This window comes from Jaculus jaculus, chromosome 2 (genome assembly GCF_020740685.1).
Source record: "Jaculus jaculus isolate mJacJac1 chromosome 2, mJacJac1.mat.Y.cur, whole genome shotgun sequence".
NCBI classification, from domain to species: Eukaryota; Metazoa; Chordata; class Mammalia; order Rodentia; family Dipodidae; genus Jaculus; species Jaculus jaculus.
The window spans coordinates 143,209,644-143,225,979 of NC_059103.1; the positions used below are offsets into that span (position 1 = coordinate 143,209,644).

Consider the following 16,336-nt stretch of genomic DNA (forward strand, 5'->3'; position numbering starts at 1 on the left):
AGGAAGAAACAGATAGGTAATATAAAAGAGAAAGAGAGAAGAGGGAGGGAGGGAGGGAGGGAGGGAGAGAAAGACAGAAACAGGAGAAGATTAAGGTTAGTCTTCATACCCTTTCCAGGGCCCTGTGATTCAGGTGTTCCCTCTAAGGACCTGATGAAGGTTCAACCATTTAGTCTTTTCGGATATAGAACTTTATGGTACCATTGCCATTTGGGTCCAGTTTTGTGCCACCTTCCACCTTTGCCCTCCCCTCCTGCCCCACCCTGCCTATTGTCTGGTCTTCAAGATACTTATTAGGTATGACATCAGATTCAGGTTAGGAGCCACAGATGAGACCATGTGACGATTATCTTTCTGTGATTGGGTGAGTTTGCTGAGAATGATCTGTTCCAAGTTCTACCATTTTTCTTCAAATTTCATTGTGTCATTTTTCCTTATAGCTGTGTAGAATTCCATTGTGTAGATATACCAAATCTTTGTTGTTATCCATTATAATGATGAACATCTGGGTTGATTCCAGCTTGTAGCTATTATGAATTGAGCAGCTACAAACATGGTTGAGCAAATCTCTGAGCATTTTTTTTTCATTTGATTATTTAATGTTTGCTATATTTTCTGGGGTAAGCTGGAATCTCATAGTTGTTTTAATTTGCTTTTCCCTGATGATTAGGGATGGTGAACATTTCTTAAGTGTGTGCTTGCCGTTTGCATTTCTTCCTCTGAGAACTCCCTGTACAGTTCTGTATCCCACTTTGTGAGTGGGTTGTTTGACTTTTTATTGTTTAGGGTTTTGAGTCTTTTATAGATTCTATAAATTAGGCCTTCATCAGTTGTACAGCTGACAAAATTTTCTTTCTATTTCTGTATTGGCTCTGCTTATTGTATGTTTGTGAAGAAACTTCGTTTCATGAGGTCCCAATGATTGAGTGATTGTTTAAGTTCCTGAACTATTGGGATTTTGTTCAGGAAGTCTTTTCCCATTCCTATATCATGGAAAGTCCTCCTATTTTTTTTTTTTTCCCAATACTAGCAGAGTTTCTGGTCTTATATTGAGGTCTTTGATCCATTTGGACTTTGTATTTGTGCATGGCAAGATGTATGGATCAAGTTTCCTTTTCCTCCATATGGTTATCCAGTTTGTCCAGCACAATTTATTGAAGATGGTATCTTTTTTCCAGCCTACATTGTTAGGGCCTTTGTCAAATATCAAGGCAACTAGTTTCTTGACCCAAAGTCTGGGTCCTTGATTCTGTTCCATTGGTCTATAATCATTTTTATGCCAGTACCATGCTATTTTATTTTGATGGTATTGTAATATAGCTTTAGATCAGGTATGGTGATGTCTCCAGAGGTATTTCTTTTGCTGAGGATATGCTTGGATATCTGAGACCTTCTGCCATTCCATATGAATTTTGAGATAATTTTTTCTATCTCTGTGAAGAAAAACTGTTGGCATTTTATTGGTATTGCCTTAAATCCATATATTGCCTTTGGTAAGATTGCCATTTTCACAGTGTTAATTCTGCCTATCCAGGAGCATGGGAGGTCTTTCCATTTTCTCAGGTCTTCTTCAGTTTCTTTCTTGAGTGCTTTTATGTTTTTATTATATAGGTCTTTCACATTCTTGGTTAATGTTATTCCAAGGTGATTTATTTATTTATTTTTGTTGCTATTGAAAATGGGAGAATGTCACTTATTTCTTTATCTGTACCTTTTCTTTTTGCATATAGAAAGGCGACTAATTTTTTTTGTTTGTTTGTTTTGTTTTGTTTTTTGAGTTAGGGTCTCACTCTGGCTCAGGCTGACCTGGAATTCAGTATGTAGTCTCAGGGTGGCCTCGAACTCTCAGCGATCCTCCTACCTCTGCCTCCCAAGTGCTGGGATTAAAGGCGTGCACCACCAAGCCCGGCTTTTTTTTTTTTTTTTGGTTAAGGCGACTAATTTTTGTTCATTGATTTTGTATCCTGCTACTTTGCTGAAGGAGTTAGAGACATTTAAGAGTTTTGAGATGGAGGTTCTCAGGTAACTTATGTATAGAATCATGTTGTCTGTATATAGGGCTAACTTAACTTCTTCCTTTCTAATTTGTATCCCTTTTATTTCTTTCTCCTGTCTTATTGCTTGAGCTTATACTTCCAGTGCTTTGTTGAAGAGCAGAAGTGAGAGTGGACCCCTGTCTTGTTCCTGATCTCAGTGGGAATTCCTTCAGTCTTTCCCCATTAAGTACTTTTTGGGCTTTAGAAGCTTTACATATAGCCCTTGTTATGTGGAGATATAAACAGTCCATGCCTATTCTCTCCAATGTTTTGATCATGAAGTGATGCTGTATTTTGTCAAAGGTTTTTTCTGCATCTTTCACAATGATCATGTGGTTTTTGTGTTTAAGCTTATTTATGTGATATATTACATTGACAGATTTCTGTATGTTGAACCAACCCTGTGTTCCTGGGATGAAGCCTACTTGATCAAGGTGGATAATGCTTTTCATGTGTTGTTGAATTCGGTTTATGAGGATTTTGTTCAGGATCTTTTTGTCTAAGTTCATGAGGGAAATAGGCCTATAGTTTGCTTTCCCTGTGGTGTCTCTGGCTGGTTTTGGTATTAGGGTGATACTAGCAATAGAAGGAGTGGGGAGTTTTCCCTGTTCTCTGATTGTGTGGCACAGTTTGAAAAAAATTTGTTTAAGTTTTTCCACAAAGGTTTGACAAAATTCAGCTGACAAGCCATCTGATCCTGGACTCTTCTTTTTGGGGGAGATTTTTATTACCTTTTAAATCTCGATGGTTGTGATAGGTTTGTTTTGGAGATTAATCTGCTCTGAGTTTAGCTTTGGTAGATGGTATGTGCCCAGGAATTTATCCATTTCCTCCATATTAACCAGTTTTATAGAGTAGAGGCTTTTGAAATAAGTCCTGATGATTCTCCCAATTTCACTTATGTCTGTTGTGTTCTCTCATTTTTCATTTCTAATTTTGTTAATTTTAAGTGTCTCTTTGTTTTGCTTGATCACATTGGCCAGGGGTTTATCAATCTTGTTTATTTTTTCAAAGAACCAGCTCTTTGTTTCATCAATTCATTAATTTCTGCTCTGATCTTAATTATTTCTTTCCGTCTGGAGCTTCCAGTAACTTAAGGTGGATGGTTAGGTTATTGATTTGGGCTCTCTCTGTCTTTGTTATGAAGGCATTTAGTGCTATGAATTTTCCCCTGAGGACTTCCTTCATTGTGTCCCATAAGTTTTGGTACCTGTGTTCTTATTGTCATTTAATTCTAGAAATTTTGCAATTTCATTTTTTATTTTGTCCACTACCCATTTATTGTTTAAAAGTTGGTTGTTTGTTTTTTTTTTCCGGTTTTCAGGAGCTGGTAGGATCCCTGGCACATTTTTTGTTGTTAATTTCTAGCATTATGGCATTGTGATTTGATACCATGCAGGAAATTATGTTGATCTTCCTAAATATATGGAGGCCAGCTTCATGACCCAGTATGTAATCTATTTTAGAGAAGGTTCCATGGGCTGCGGAGAAACATCCCAGCCCGTGTAGTCTGTGGATTTGGGGTAGAATGTTCTGTAGATATTTGTTAAGTCTAATTGGTCTGTGGTTTTGTTGAGCTCCCTTACTTCCCTGTTAATTTTCTGTTTGGATGAGCTATGTATTGCTGATAGTGGAGTATTGAAGTCCTCAACTCTGATGGTGGTGTTGGTTATTTCTGTTTTGTTGTCAAGTAGGTTTTGTTTTATGAATTGTGGTGCTCTTGTGTTCAGTACATAAAGATTGATGATTGTGATATCCTATAGTTGGATCACAGTGTAGAAATTTAATTTAGGAGGAAGCTGTAGTCTTCCCTTGAAGTATCTTCAGTGATTATTCCCTTTTATATTTGTTTTGATTAGGCTTCTGATGGCAGTGGGGCCTGCCTGCTCAGAAGGAAGGAGTCCATGAAGCTCTGGTGGGGGCCTGGAGGCCTGATAAAGGGTCTTGTTTCATGATTCAGGGTATGGGATTGCTTGGTCAGGTGGCCCAAGGGGACAGGGGATAGGGGGGAAATATGACAAAGCAGACTGCTGTTGAGGCTGGGCTGCGGGTGTGTGGGGGGGAGATGCATGGTGGTTCCAAGATTCTGAGGGTTGAGGGGATAGGATTACAGGTTCTTGGGACCCTGCAGCAGGGGTGGATGAGGCTGCCAGGTCCTGTGACAAGGCAGGGCGGGGATGTGGGACTGTTCTGGGTCAGGTGATGCGCAGGAAGGGCGTGGAGATGCCCTGTGGCTAGAAAGCCTAGAGAGGGAGAACAAGTGAAAGCCTAGGGTGGGGAGAACACTAACCGGCAGGCCTGGGTCATTGCATGGGGAGGGAGGGGTCTGCCAATGGGACAGCATTCATGCATGGAGCTATACTAGCCTGCTGATCTGGGTCCACTTACTTGCCTGTTTTCTTCCCTCTCCCTGCTTCCCTCTTCTTTCCTTCCTTCCTTGTCTTACCTTGTCTTTTTCTTTTGGCCCACTGAATTATGGTTACTGTATTGTCATGGGTGGGACATTGTTTACTGGAGAATAGACAGCTCACCAGTAGCTATACCACTGAACTTGACTCCTCCTTTCCTGACACCTCTTATCTGGCATTAGCTACTGTAGGCACTGTGGGGCCTTGTAAATACTTCCTTCATCCATGATGGACTTCAGTCTTGTGTAGGAAACCACAGCTGCTGTGAGTTCCTGAGTGTGACAGCCATGATATACCTAGAAGACAGCATTCTGCCACCCTTTTCCCAATCATTCTGCTCCTACATTCTTTCTGCTGCCTCTTCTGTGAGGCTCTCAGCTTGAGAGTATGAGCCTTGGAGGCGTGGTGCAAATGTTCTGGTCAGGGCTGAGCACACAATAGTTGCTAATTGGAGTTTTACCAGCTACACATCACTGTATAACTTCTGCCCATTACTGAAAGAAGCTTCTGTGACTGAGGCCATAAGCATGTCTGACCTATGGGAAGAAATACTTATTTATAAAACAGTTTGATGTGGTGTATGTTTATTATAAACATTATAATAGGTTAACAATATAAAAATTATTGAGGGACTTTCCATGCCTTTATTTTTGTATCAAGTCTTTGATAACCACTGTGTATTTTATATTAACATTTGATTAGTCATATTTCAAGGGCTTAACATTTATATGTCCCTAGGTTCCATGTCCCTCGCCATAGGCTTTTGGCCTGATTTACAGAACTAGGCATGTATTCTTTCCTGTAGGCCTCAAAGCCAATCAAAAGGTGGCTGGTTACTCCTATAACATTTATGTCACCGTGGCAGCAGTGGACACATCTTTCCTTGTAGGTCAGCTGTGGACTACACAGGGTGCACAGCTGGGTAGGACTGTTGATATTTTTCCCCAGCAGTTTCTGTAGCACCTTGTGGTATGAAGACAGTTAGCCAGCAGGGAAGAAATTCACAGCTCAGCTTCAGCTTGGTTTCTCTACATCCTGAAATCAAAAGGTATGGTGTCTTCAGTGGTGGCAACTTACCACCTAGTTTTGGTGGGTAATCAAGAGCAATGGCAATAACCTGTGTTGTTTTAGGGGTCTCTGTGGCCTCCCTGATCAACAGCTCGTTGAAGGAGGTGTTTCACCTCTGGCACTGGAATTTATGATTAGTAGCCCATGACTTCTGGGAGCAGCTTTCCACCTATGTAGAGAACATTTGTTCAGTTTAAAAAATATGTATGTTTATATATATTTATTTGAGAGACAAAAAGAGAATGGTTAAAGCTAGGGCTTCCTGCAGCTGCAGGCAAATCCCAGACATATATACCACTTTGTGCATCAGGCTTTACATAGGTATTTGGGAATCATACCTGGGCTCTCTGGCTTTGAAAGCAAATACCTTTAACCACTAAACAATCTCTCTAGCCTATCAGTTATATACATACATATATACATACATACATATATATATATATATATATATATATATATATATATATAATTTACATTTGCTTACCAAGTAGTAGGCTTCCATAATGCCTATTCATATATCCTTAATTTTGTTTGATCCTTTCCCCACTCATTTCCCCAACCGTGTCCTTGCTGAGACCTTTCCCTCCCACTAATATCCCCTCTACTTTCATTGCACATGTGTCCTACTCTCCTGCCACAAAAAACTTCTCCCTCTCCTCATGGTCCCTTTCTGGCTTTCTGGCCTCTATAAACACTCATTTCCAACTTACAGCCACTAATCTAGAATTTGGAAGCTAGGAGAGAAAACATGTGATGTTTGTGTTTCTGAGCCTGGGTTCCCTCACTCAGTATGATCTCCTGCAGTTCCATCCATTTTCCTTCAAATTTGACCATTTCATTTTTAATTATAGCTGAATATATTTCATTTTGTATATGTGCCACATCTTCATTATCCATTTATCAGTTGATGAGAATCTAAGCTGGTTCCATTTTCTAGCCATTGTAAGTAGAACAGCAACAAACATAGCTGAAGAAATCATCTTTGAAGTAGTATAGAATCCTCAGTGTATATAGCCAGGAGTGGTATAGTGGTCATAAAGTTGTATTTTTAGCTTTTTGAGAAACCTCCACACTGATTTCTGTTTTGTCTACCAGTTTGCACTCCAACCAATAGTGAATAAAGGTCTTTATTCACACAGCCTCATCAGCCTTTGTTGTCTTTTATTCATGCTATCCATTCTGATTAGGGTGAAATGGAATCTCAAAAGTAGTTTTAATTTACTTTTCCTTGATGACCAAGAATGTTGAACACCTTCAAAAATATTTATTAACTAATTGTATTTCTTCTTTTGAGAACTGTTAAATTCCATAGCCCATTTTTTGATTAGGTAGTTTGTTTTACTGGTGATAATTTTTTTTAAATTTTGTTTATTTTTATTTATTTATTTGAGAGCAACAGACGGACAGAGGAAGGCAGAGAGAGAGAGAGAGAATGGGCGTGCCAGGGCCTCCAGCCACTGCAAACGAACTCAAGATGCATGCGCCCCCTTGTGCATCTGGCTAACGTGGGTCCTGGGGAATGGAGCCTCGAACCGGGGTCCTTAGGCTTCAAAGGCAAGCGCTTAACCGCTAAGCCATCTCTCCAGCCCTGGTGATGAATTTTTTGAGTTCTTTGTATATTCTGAGTATCAGACCTCTGTCAGTTGTAAGCTGGCAAAGCTTTTCCCCTTCTGTTTAGTTTGCTATTTCCCATGCTGTACAAAAGCTTTTTAGTTACATGCAATCCCCTTTGTCAGTTCACTTTATTTCCTGAGTGACTAGTCCTGTGTAGAAAATTTCATCCTACACCTGTATGCTTTAAAAATAGATGTGTATTTCTACTTTGTCCTTTACTGGCTTCAGAGTTTTGGGTCTTACATTGAGGTGTTGATCCTATTCTTTTTTTTTTTTTTTTTTTTTTTTTTAGTTAGGAGATTTTTTTATTTTATTTTATTTTATTTTAAATTTTTATTAGCATTTTCCATGATTATAAAAAAATCCCATGGTAATTCCTTCCCTCCCCCCCACACTTTCCCCTTTGAAATTCCATTCTCCATCATATTACCTCCCCATCTCAATCATTGTACTTACATATATACAATATCAACCTATTAAGTACCCTCCTCCCTTCCTTTCTCTTCCCTTTATGATCCTATTCTTTATGGAAAGTGAAAGATAGACTCTAAATTCAATCTTCTACATGTAGCTATTCAGTCTTCCTAGCACCTTTGTTGAAATTGCTGTGTCTTCACTTTGTATTTTTGGCATCATTGTTTAAAATCAGGTGGTTGTAGTTACATGGACTGATGGTCTTATATTTCTATGCCATTGATCTGTGTGTCTGTTTGTTACCCTGGCTCTGTCTTGTAACTTCAAGTCAGGTGTCTTAAGGCCTCCAGCAGCAGCATTCTTTTTGGTTAATTGGCTACCTAGTGTCCTTTGTGCTTCCATATTGATTTTATGATTGCTTTTTCTATTTCTGCAAAAAAAAAATGGTGCTGTTTTTTTATTGCGATTGCATTGAACTTGTATATTTTTCTTGTTTTATTATTTTATTTACTTAGGAGAGAAAAAGGTAAATAGAGAAAGAGATAGTGGATGTGCCAAGTTCTTTAGCCATTGCAAACTCCAAACACATGTGCCACCTGGTGCATCTGTCTTTCCTTGGATACTGAGGAATCAAACGAGGGTCCTCAGGCTTGGCAGGCAAGCACCTTAACCACTAAATTATCTCTCCAGCCCCCAACTTTTTTAACATTTAATTTTTTACATAAGTCATAGTTTTTTTGTTTCTTGTTTTGATTTTTCAAGGTAGGGTTTTGCTGTAGCTGACCTGGAATTCACTATGTAGTCTCAGGGTGTCCTTGAACTCGCAGCAATCCTCCTACCTCTGCCTCCCGAGTGCTGGGATTAAAGGCATGTGCTACCATGCCTGGCTGTTATAGTCTTTTTTAAAAAGGGATTTGTTTATTTATGGGGGGAGGAAGAAGCAGAGGGAAAGAGAGAGAATGGGCGTGTCTGGGCCTCTAGCTGCTGCAAACAAACTCCAGACGCATGCACCACCTTGTACATCTGGCTTACATAATTCATGAGGAATTGAACCTGAGTTCTTTGGCTTTGCAGATAAGCACCTGTTACTAATTCATCTTTCTATCCCTTTGGTTATAGTCTTATATCATATGTCCCCTGTCCCCATTTCCAAGGGCCCTCCTTAGTAAGGTATTGGTGTTCAGTGTGTGGTAATGAAGGCCTCTGTCAGTGCAGGGAGGTGAAGGGGGTACTTTACCTTAGACTGTTTCTACCCATCCTGTGGCTCTTACAATCTTCCTAACCCCACTTCCACAACATCCCTGAGCCTCGTGGGTGTGTTAGTAGTTTGTTTTAATGTTGGGTTCTCTGTAGCCTCTGTATTTCTGTTAAGATGTGTTTCAGTTCACCTCCAAGGAAACTGCTAGAAGTGTTTTATCAGCTCTAGTCTATATACTTTGGTAGTGTGTTTAGGATCCCTTATTTATAGAATCATATCACTTGCAAATAAGGAGGCTGAGGCAGGAGGAGCTTCAGTTTGAAATTAGCATGGCTACATAGTGTGATCCTACCTCACCAAAACAAAAAACAGAATCCCTCACAAGATATTCTCAAAGGTAGCTACTGCCCAGGCTTCTAACAACAAAGATGAGCTTTACTTGTTTTTGAATGCTTTATAATGGCCTCATACAGAAATGTTACGATATAAGATTGTTCTACAGTGTTGCTTGTGATAATAGTTTGGTCATTTTCATTGGACATATATGTAGTAATTTGTCCATGTTTATGCTGGACATTTAAATTCTTTCCAGTTTTTGGCTACAACCTAATTTACATGTTTTTGTAGGACAAATGTAGGCACTTCTATGCATTGGGTACTTATGAGTGTGATTCATGAGTCACAGACTAAATATTCAGTTGCATTTATTTATTTATTTTTCAAATGAAATGCATTCAGTTTCAGTATGTACTGCCAAACACATTTCTAACACATTTAGAGCAGTTTCTCCAGTATGGGAGTGTTGTAATTGCTCCTTTGTTCTTACCTGTGGATTCATTTTAGTTATCCTGGCTTTTATGTAGTACTGTCACATTGGGGTGTAATTCATGTGGTCACTAGAAAAGACAGTGTGCCTCTTGCTATACTAGTAGATAAGAGTTGGGTTTGATCAGCCTAGTAATAACTGGCTTATGCTCATTAAGATATAGCTTGTTTAAAGCTGTGTTCCTTGAGTATAATCCTCTAGAAATTTTAGCTGATAGCCTGATGTGTTTATTGAGTTTTGCCATTCCTATGTTTTCTTCTTAGCATTACTAGACTACTGAAAACTCTGCAGTCTCATAAAAGAGGAAAGCTGTGGCCAATAAACATTAAGAAAAAATAGGTGACGCTGCTATTGAGATAATGCCATGTGCTCACATGCCCCTCTGAAGTTTGGGTGCTTCTTGGGTACAGGCCTTCTCCAGGGGTTGGGGGAGATGTTGCATGGACCTTGTACCCCCACAGAGGCATTCTGGCTCAGCCTGTCTACCAACACAGGAAGATCTCTGCTCCCTGGGGCTGGGAGGCCCCAACCTTTTCCCAAGCTGAAGGTGCAGATATTGAGGTACTAGCCAGATGTCTTCCCACAAAGCATCAGTGGTAGCATGGGACAGTGGGGCCCCTGCCAGTAACAAAGTCACTGACTTGCTGGAGCTTGCTGAACTGGGCCCCCTGCTGGCGGAGAAGGGCAAGTGGGTGACTGCCAACCCCACTAAAGCTGAAGAATGGCAGACATGCCCTAGGAAGAAGAGGAAGAGGTGTGAGTGCTGATCCTTCCCCTCAGGCCTATCATGCTATGGAGAAGATGGAGGAGTTTATGTATAAGATTTGGGAGGGACTTCGGAGGGTCATTCTATACGATATACTTTCTGACTGACTGAAAGATAATGACTCCTGCTCCTTGGCCATAAGCTGCTTATGACCTACTTTTGGGCTTGCTTCAAGAGCATCTTCCACGTTCACACAGAAAGTGGCAATATCTGGACCCATCTGCTTGGTTTTGTGATGTTCCTGTTTTGGGTGCTCTAGACCATGCTGGGACCAAATAAGTACTTCATGGCTCCTGTGCAGTAGAAGGTGGGTTTTGAAATGTTCTTTTTGAGCACTGCCTCAGCTTCTCCTGGCTCTTCCACACTGTCTTATCATTCAGAGAAAGTCTCGGGCTTTTTCCAAGCTGGATAATTCAGAGAGTGCTCTACTTACTATGGGGAGCTTTGTCCCTTGGCTCCTTCTACTGCTCCTTACAGCCTCAGCTCACCTGTCTTCTGTGTCTTGGACATTTCCGCCATTGTTGTGGCATTGTGGGACTGGTTTACCACTCTAAGCACCACAGACAAGAGCAGGATTGTCCCTGGGACCTCTTTTGCATAGTGGTGTGCCTACCATGCACGTTACTATTGCTGAAGGTTTTGTCACAGCCACCAGAGTGGGCCAGGGGGGCTGGTTCTTCCTCAGTTGGCCTGGCTGGTTCTTCCTCAGTTGGCCTTGATGCTGCTCAGATTCTTGACTACATGGCCTTGCTTCAAGAGCTATTCCACACTCACACAAAAAGTGGCAACATGTAGAGCCATGAGTTTGGTTTTGTGATGTTCCTGTTTTGGGGACTCTCGACCATGCTCAGACCAAATAAGTATTTCATGGTTCCTCTACAGGAGAAAGTGGGGTTTGAAATGATCTTTTTGAGCACTGCCTTAGCTTTTGGCTCTTGCATACACTCTTGTCATTCAGACAGGGTCTCAGGGACTTTTCCAAACTGGATGATTCAGAGATTGCTCTACTTACTATAGGAGCTCTGTCCCCTGGCTCCTTCTACTGTTCCTTACAGCCTCAGCTCATTTATCTCTCATTCTTTGCCCTGGGCATTTCTGCCATCATTGTGGCACAGTGGGACACAAGTTTTCCACTCTAGGCAACAGCAGACCAGAGCAGGAGTGTTCCTGGGACTTGGCTTGAGTGGTGGTGTGCTTACAATGCATGTTGCTATCGCTGATGGCTTTGTCTAGGCCTCCACAGTGGGCCAGAGGAACTGGCCTTTATGCTGCTGAGATTCCTGAACACTGTCTTCCTGCAAAATAGGACATACGGTGTTGGCATTATTTTTTGTTCACTTCTGTGGTGTGTCTATCCTCCAGAAAATCCTTTATGGCTTAGAAGGTGGCTGTATTGATGAGTTCCTTCTCAGGGCATTCCCACCAGAGTAGTAGAGAAAGAACTTCCCAAGTGCTTTTAAAAATAACTTCTTAGCTGAAGCAAGGAGATGAGTCTTAGCTATTCTTTCTAGAAGAAACCTCATAGAGAATTCAGTACCACTCAAGCTTTAGCTCTCTTTCACAGCCACTGGACAATGAACTTTCCATTTCCATTCCTTACCATCTCCCCCTCATCAGTCCCCTTCTCAATAAGGCAACTACTGCCCCTTCACAGACACAGTACTTTAGAACTTGCATTGAGGTTTGACCCACTCCAAGCATTTTGGGAAAAAAATTATGGGCTATGACTCTTCATCAACTGTGTTGTTTTTCTTGAGAAAATATCCCTCTATTGCCCCTATACTTACTTTATAACCTAGCTTATAACAGGACATCCATGTTTTGTAGCAAACTTTTCAAAAATAATTATAACTTGGGCCCATGTTTCTATTACACAGCAGGAAGAATACCAAGAAACTTTTATTTATTTATGTTATTTATTTATTTATTTATTTTTGTTTTTCGATGTAGGGTTTCACTCTAGCCCCAGGCTGATCTGGAATTCACTATGTAGTCTTGGGGTGGCCTCGAACTCACAGCGATCCTCCTACCTCTACCTCCCAAGTGTTGGGATTAAAGGTGTGCACCACCACGCCTGGCTGCAAACTTTTTTATATAGCCCAGCTAATCTCGGAAATATATTAGCTTCGAATAATATGAGTTTTGGTTTTTTTTCTTAGGAGAATAATATAAAATTAAAATGGTGAAATATATTTAGTTGTTTAATACCAAGCCTTTAGAAGAAACCTAATATTGTTGCTATCTATCTTTTGGTTTTTCAAGGTAGGGTCTAGCTCTAGCTCAGGTTTTCTCGAAATTTACTATGCAGTTTCAGGATGGACTCAAACTCACAGGATTTCTCCTACCTCTGCCTCCTAAGTGCTGGGATTAAAAGGTATGTACTACCATACCTGACTTGATGCAGAGACTATGATGATTATAAAACAAAGTACAGAAGAAAATGTATTTAACTTCACTACTATTAGTCACTGCAGTAATATTGCATTGAAATAACCACCACCCTTTCCCTCAGACTGGCAAATATAAAAATGCCTTAGGTCACCAAAAATTGCCTCAAAAGATGAAGAAATATGAGTCTACCTGTTATAACTTCCTCGTTGGAGTATAAGTGTTTTAATTAAACATGTTAAGGCTATTCTAGCCAATTCTACTTCTAAATAAAAATCCTAAAATAGTTATATCCACTTCTGTTGTACATTTTTAAAGACCTGAAGCTTTAAAGATAAAAATGGACCTTATTGCAATAGTCTTAAGATCAAGCCTATAATATTTAGAGTTCTGTAGTTTTTGTTGTACACCCAACATTGAAAGAGCTGTCCAAGAAAAACTTGCATTGTGCATAGTAACATATGTAGAAAAATGTTTGAGGTGGCGGGCATGGTGATGCACACCTTTAATCCCAGCACTCTGGAGGCAGAAATGGGAGGATGCCCGGGAGTTTGTGGCCACCCTGTGACTTCATAGTGAATTCCAGGCCTCTCTGGGCTAGGGTGTGACCCTATCTCAAAATTAAATAAATAAAACAGTGTTTGAGCATTGCAGAAGGAGCAAATAGGCTTAATTCAAGAAATTGGAAGAATGGATAAACAGATGATGTTTACTCAATATGTTACTATACAGTGGTACAAATAACTACTTCCAAAATGTCACATTAACATAGGTTATTGGCACAAACATAAAATTAAGGCAAATTGGAGATTCATAAAGTATGTATAGCAGTTAATCTTTTTCGTACTGGGACAAAACACCTATTCAGCAGCAGCTTATGGAAGGAAAGGGTTTGTTTCTGGCTTAGCGTTTCAAGGGGAAGTTTTTTCATGACAGGAAAAGCATAGAAGGATCTGGAAGCTGGCTTACATCAGTAGGAGGAGTAAGCAACAAGGTCTGTGTCCAGTAGTTCCCCTCCTCCAGCAAGTCTTCATCTCCCAAAGGTTCCCCTACTCTCTAAAACTGCTACCAGCCATGAACTAAGTAGTCAAAACACATGAGCCTATGAGAGACATTTCATTCAAACCACTGCAATATATGGGTATTTGTATCAAATTAAAGCTATGTATTAAATATGGATGTGTAAATATGGAGAACAAGTATAAGTGCAGTTATATGGGAGGGATTAGGACAGTGCTAGAGATATAACCCATCAGACACTTATACTACCTCTGAGCTATAGCCTCAGCCCAAAGGAATTTCTAAGAATGCTAAATTCTAAATTTAGATTAATGGTTATAGACAAGAGGAAGGAATGAACAAAAGTCTGATTATGGATGTATGCTCTTAAACTATGTTGATAATTTTTTATTTTTAAACTTGGTAGTAGACAGTTGGCTTTTCTCCCCTATATGCTTGAGGAATAAAACCTTCCAAAATATAGGGAAGGGGTGTTAAAAAGATGAAAATGGGGGCTGGAGAGATGGCTTAGCGGTTAAGCGCTTGCCTGTGAAGCCTAAAGACCCCGGTTCGAGGCTCGGTTCCCCAAGTCCCACATTAGCCAGATGCACAAGGGGGCACACGCGTCTGGAGTTCGTTTGCAGAGGCTGGAAGCCCTGGCGCACCTATTCTCTCTCTCTCCCTCTATCTGTCTTTCTCTCTGTGTCTGTCGCTCTCAAATAAATAAATAAAAATTTTTAAAAAAAAAGATGAAAATGGGGCTGGAGAGATGGCTTAGCGGTTAAGCATTTGCCTGTGAAGCCTAAGGACCCCGGTTCGAGGCTCGGTTCCCCAGGTCCCACGTTAGCCAGATGCACAAGGGGGCGCACGCGTCTGGAGTTTGTTTGCAGAGGCTGGAAGCCCTGGCGCGCCCATTCTCTCTCTCTCTCTCCCTCTATCTGTCTTTCTCTGTATGTCTGTCGCTCTCAAATAAATAAATTAAAACAAAAAAGATGAAAATGGCTAGGTGACTCACTTAAAACAATTTTTTAAGATTCTGCCTCTGGGTTTATATTTACAAAGTAATTGTTTTCATTTAGTTGTATTGTGTTCAAAATTTTATCTTTTATATTAATGCATTTCTGCTTTCTTTAGACTTTAGAACGGAAGTTGCTGACAATAATCTCTCAGAAAGATACATTCCACCCCTTTTTTCAACACTTCAGCTATGATTGCATGATGGAGAAAATTAAGACTTATGTGAATTATATTCTAGATGAAAAATCATCAACTTTTCTAATGAAGGTAAATATTATTTCAAGGAGAGTCTAGCAGTAAAATTAAATTGTTACTATAAAGGCCAATATTTGAAATAGAAAAATTTCAAACTAAGCAGTATTTTATATAGTAATTTTTATAGGACAGCATAATAAAATGTTAGGCTTGGGAGCAGGAAGATGAATCAGCAGTGAAAAGTGCTTGCTTGCAAAGCCTGGCAGCCCAGATTCAATCCCACAAGGTAGTACGTGCATTTATAGTTTGTTTTCAGTGGCAAGAGAATGTGGTCATGCCTACATTCTCCCTCAGTCTCTAAAAAAAAAAATATTGGTAAAATTATAAAATGAAGGCTGAAGTGATAGCAGTCAAGGTGCTTGCCTGTGAAGCCTCAGGACCCAGGTTCGACTCCCCAGAACCCACGTAAGCCAGATGCACAAGGTTACGCATGTGTGCAAAATTGACTGGAGAACATGGTGTCCATCAAGCTTCCATAATACCTATAAACCAAGCAGGTGATGTAGTTGCCATTGTTATTGTGATTACTGGTGAAACTAATGTAGTATTTTTTATTGCCTGGGAGCAAATACTTTGGCTTTGACTACCAAAGAATTAATGTATTTAATATTGTTTGCTTAAATTGACTTAATGCATTCTTTCTTCTTCCTATCTTCCACACTAACCCTTTATTTAAGGCAGCAACAAAAGTAGTGGAAAATGGAAAAACAAGAACAATACATGCTAAAGTTAAGCCCAATAGTGGAAATAATGACCCAGAAACTGAAGTTAATTTGGATAAAGAAAAAAGGTTTGTAAAGTCAGATAATTTTTATGTAATGGTGATGCTACTCAGCCATTATTAAAAGTAATTGTTAGGTGTATTGTCTAACATGGTTATGGTAGTTGGAATCAAGTAGAGTTATTTCTTGACTTACACAAATTGCACATGCTAAACAAAATAGTATGTGAGAAACCAATAGATAATGTGGGTAAATTCATTTATTAATTTCAGTGAAGGTGTGCTTTAATTAAATTTGGAACCTGAGTCATTTCTGCCTCATGTTGTACCTTGGTTGTGTACTAAGGATCCTTGTAGTGTTTTATGGTATCATTCATATCCAAGGATAGGCTTACCAAAGCTTCATGTGGTGCTCACTGAAGAAATAGTGGTGGTTTCCCGTGCTGGGGACATGGGTTATATTAATCCTACATGCTGAAAGATAACAATTCAGTCTCCGAAATTAATTTTTCTTGAATGGTTTTTCAAGATTGGTTAACTTGTGAGGTTTTGTTTGGTTGATTGGTTTTGTCCTTTCCTTTTTGTTTTGTGATTTTGAACTCAGGGCCTTATAGGTGCTAAACAAT

At 39.9% G+C, this 16,336-nt stretch overlaps 1 protein-coding gene and 1 pseudogene across 1 annotated transcript in view; both read left to right on the forward strand.

Annotated features, from left to right (window-relative positions):
- Positions 1-16,336, forward strand: part of Terf1 (telomeric repeat binding factor 1) — a 40,366-nt gene that overhangs the window by 13,096 nt on the left and 10,934 nt on the right. The window contains exons 5-6 of the mRNA XM_045143378.1: positions 14,852-15,001; positions 15,667-15,779. Of these exons, the coding sequence (XP_044999313.1) occupies positions 14,852-15,001; positions 15,667-15,779 (263 nt within the window). The remainder of the gene's footprint in view (positions 1-14,851; positions 15,002-15,666; positions 15,780-16,336) is intronic.
- LOC105943736 lies at positions 10,137-11,761 on the forward strand (annotated as a pseudogene).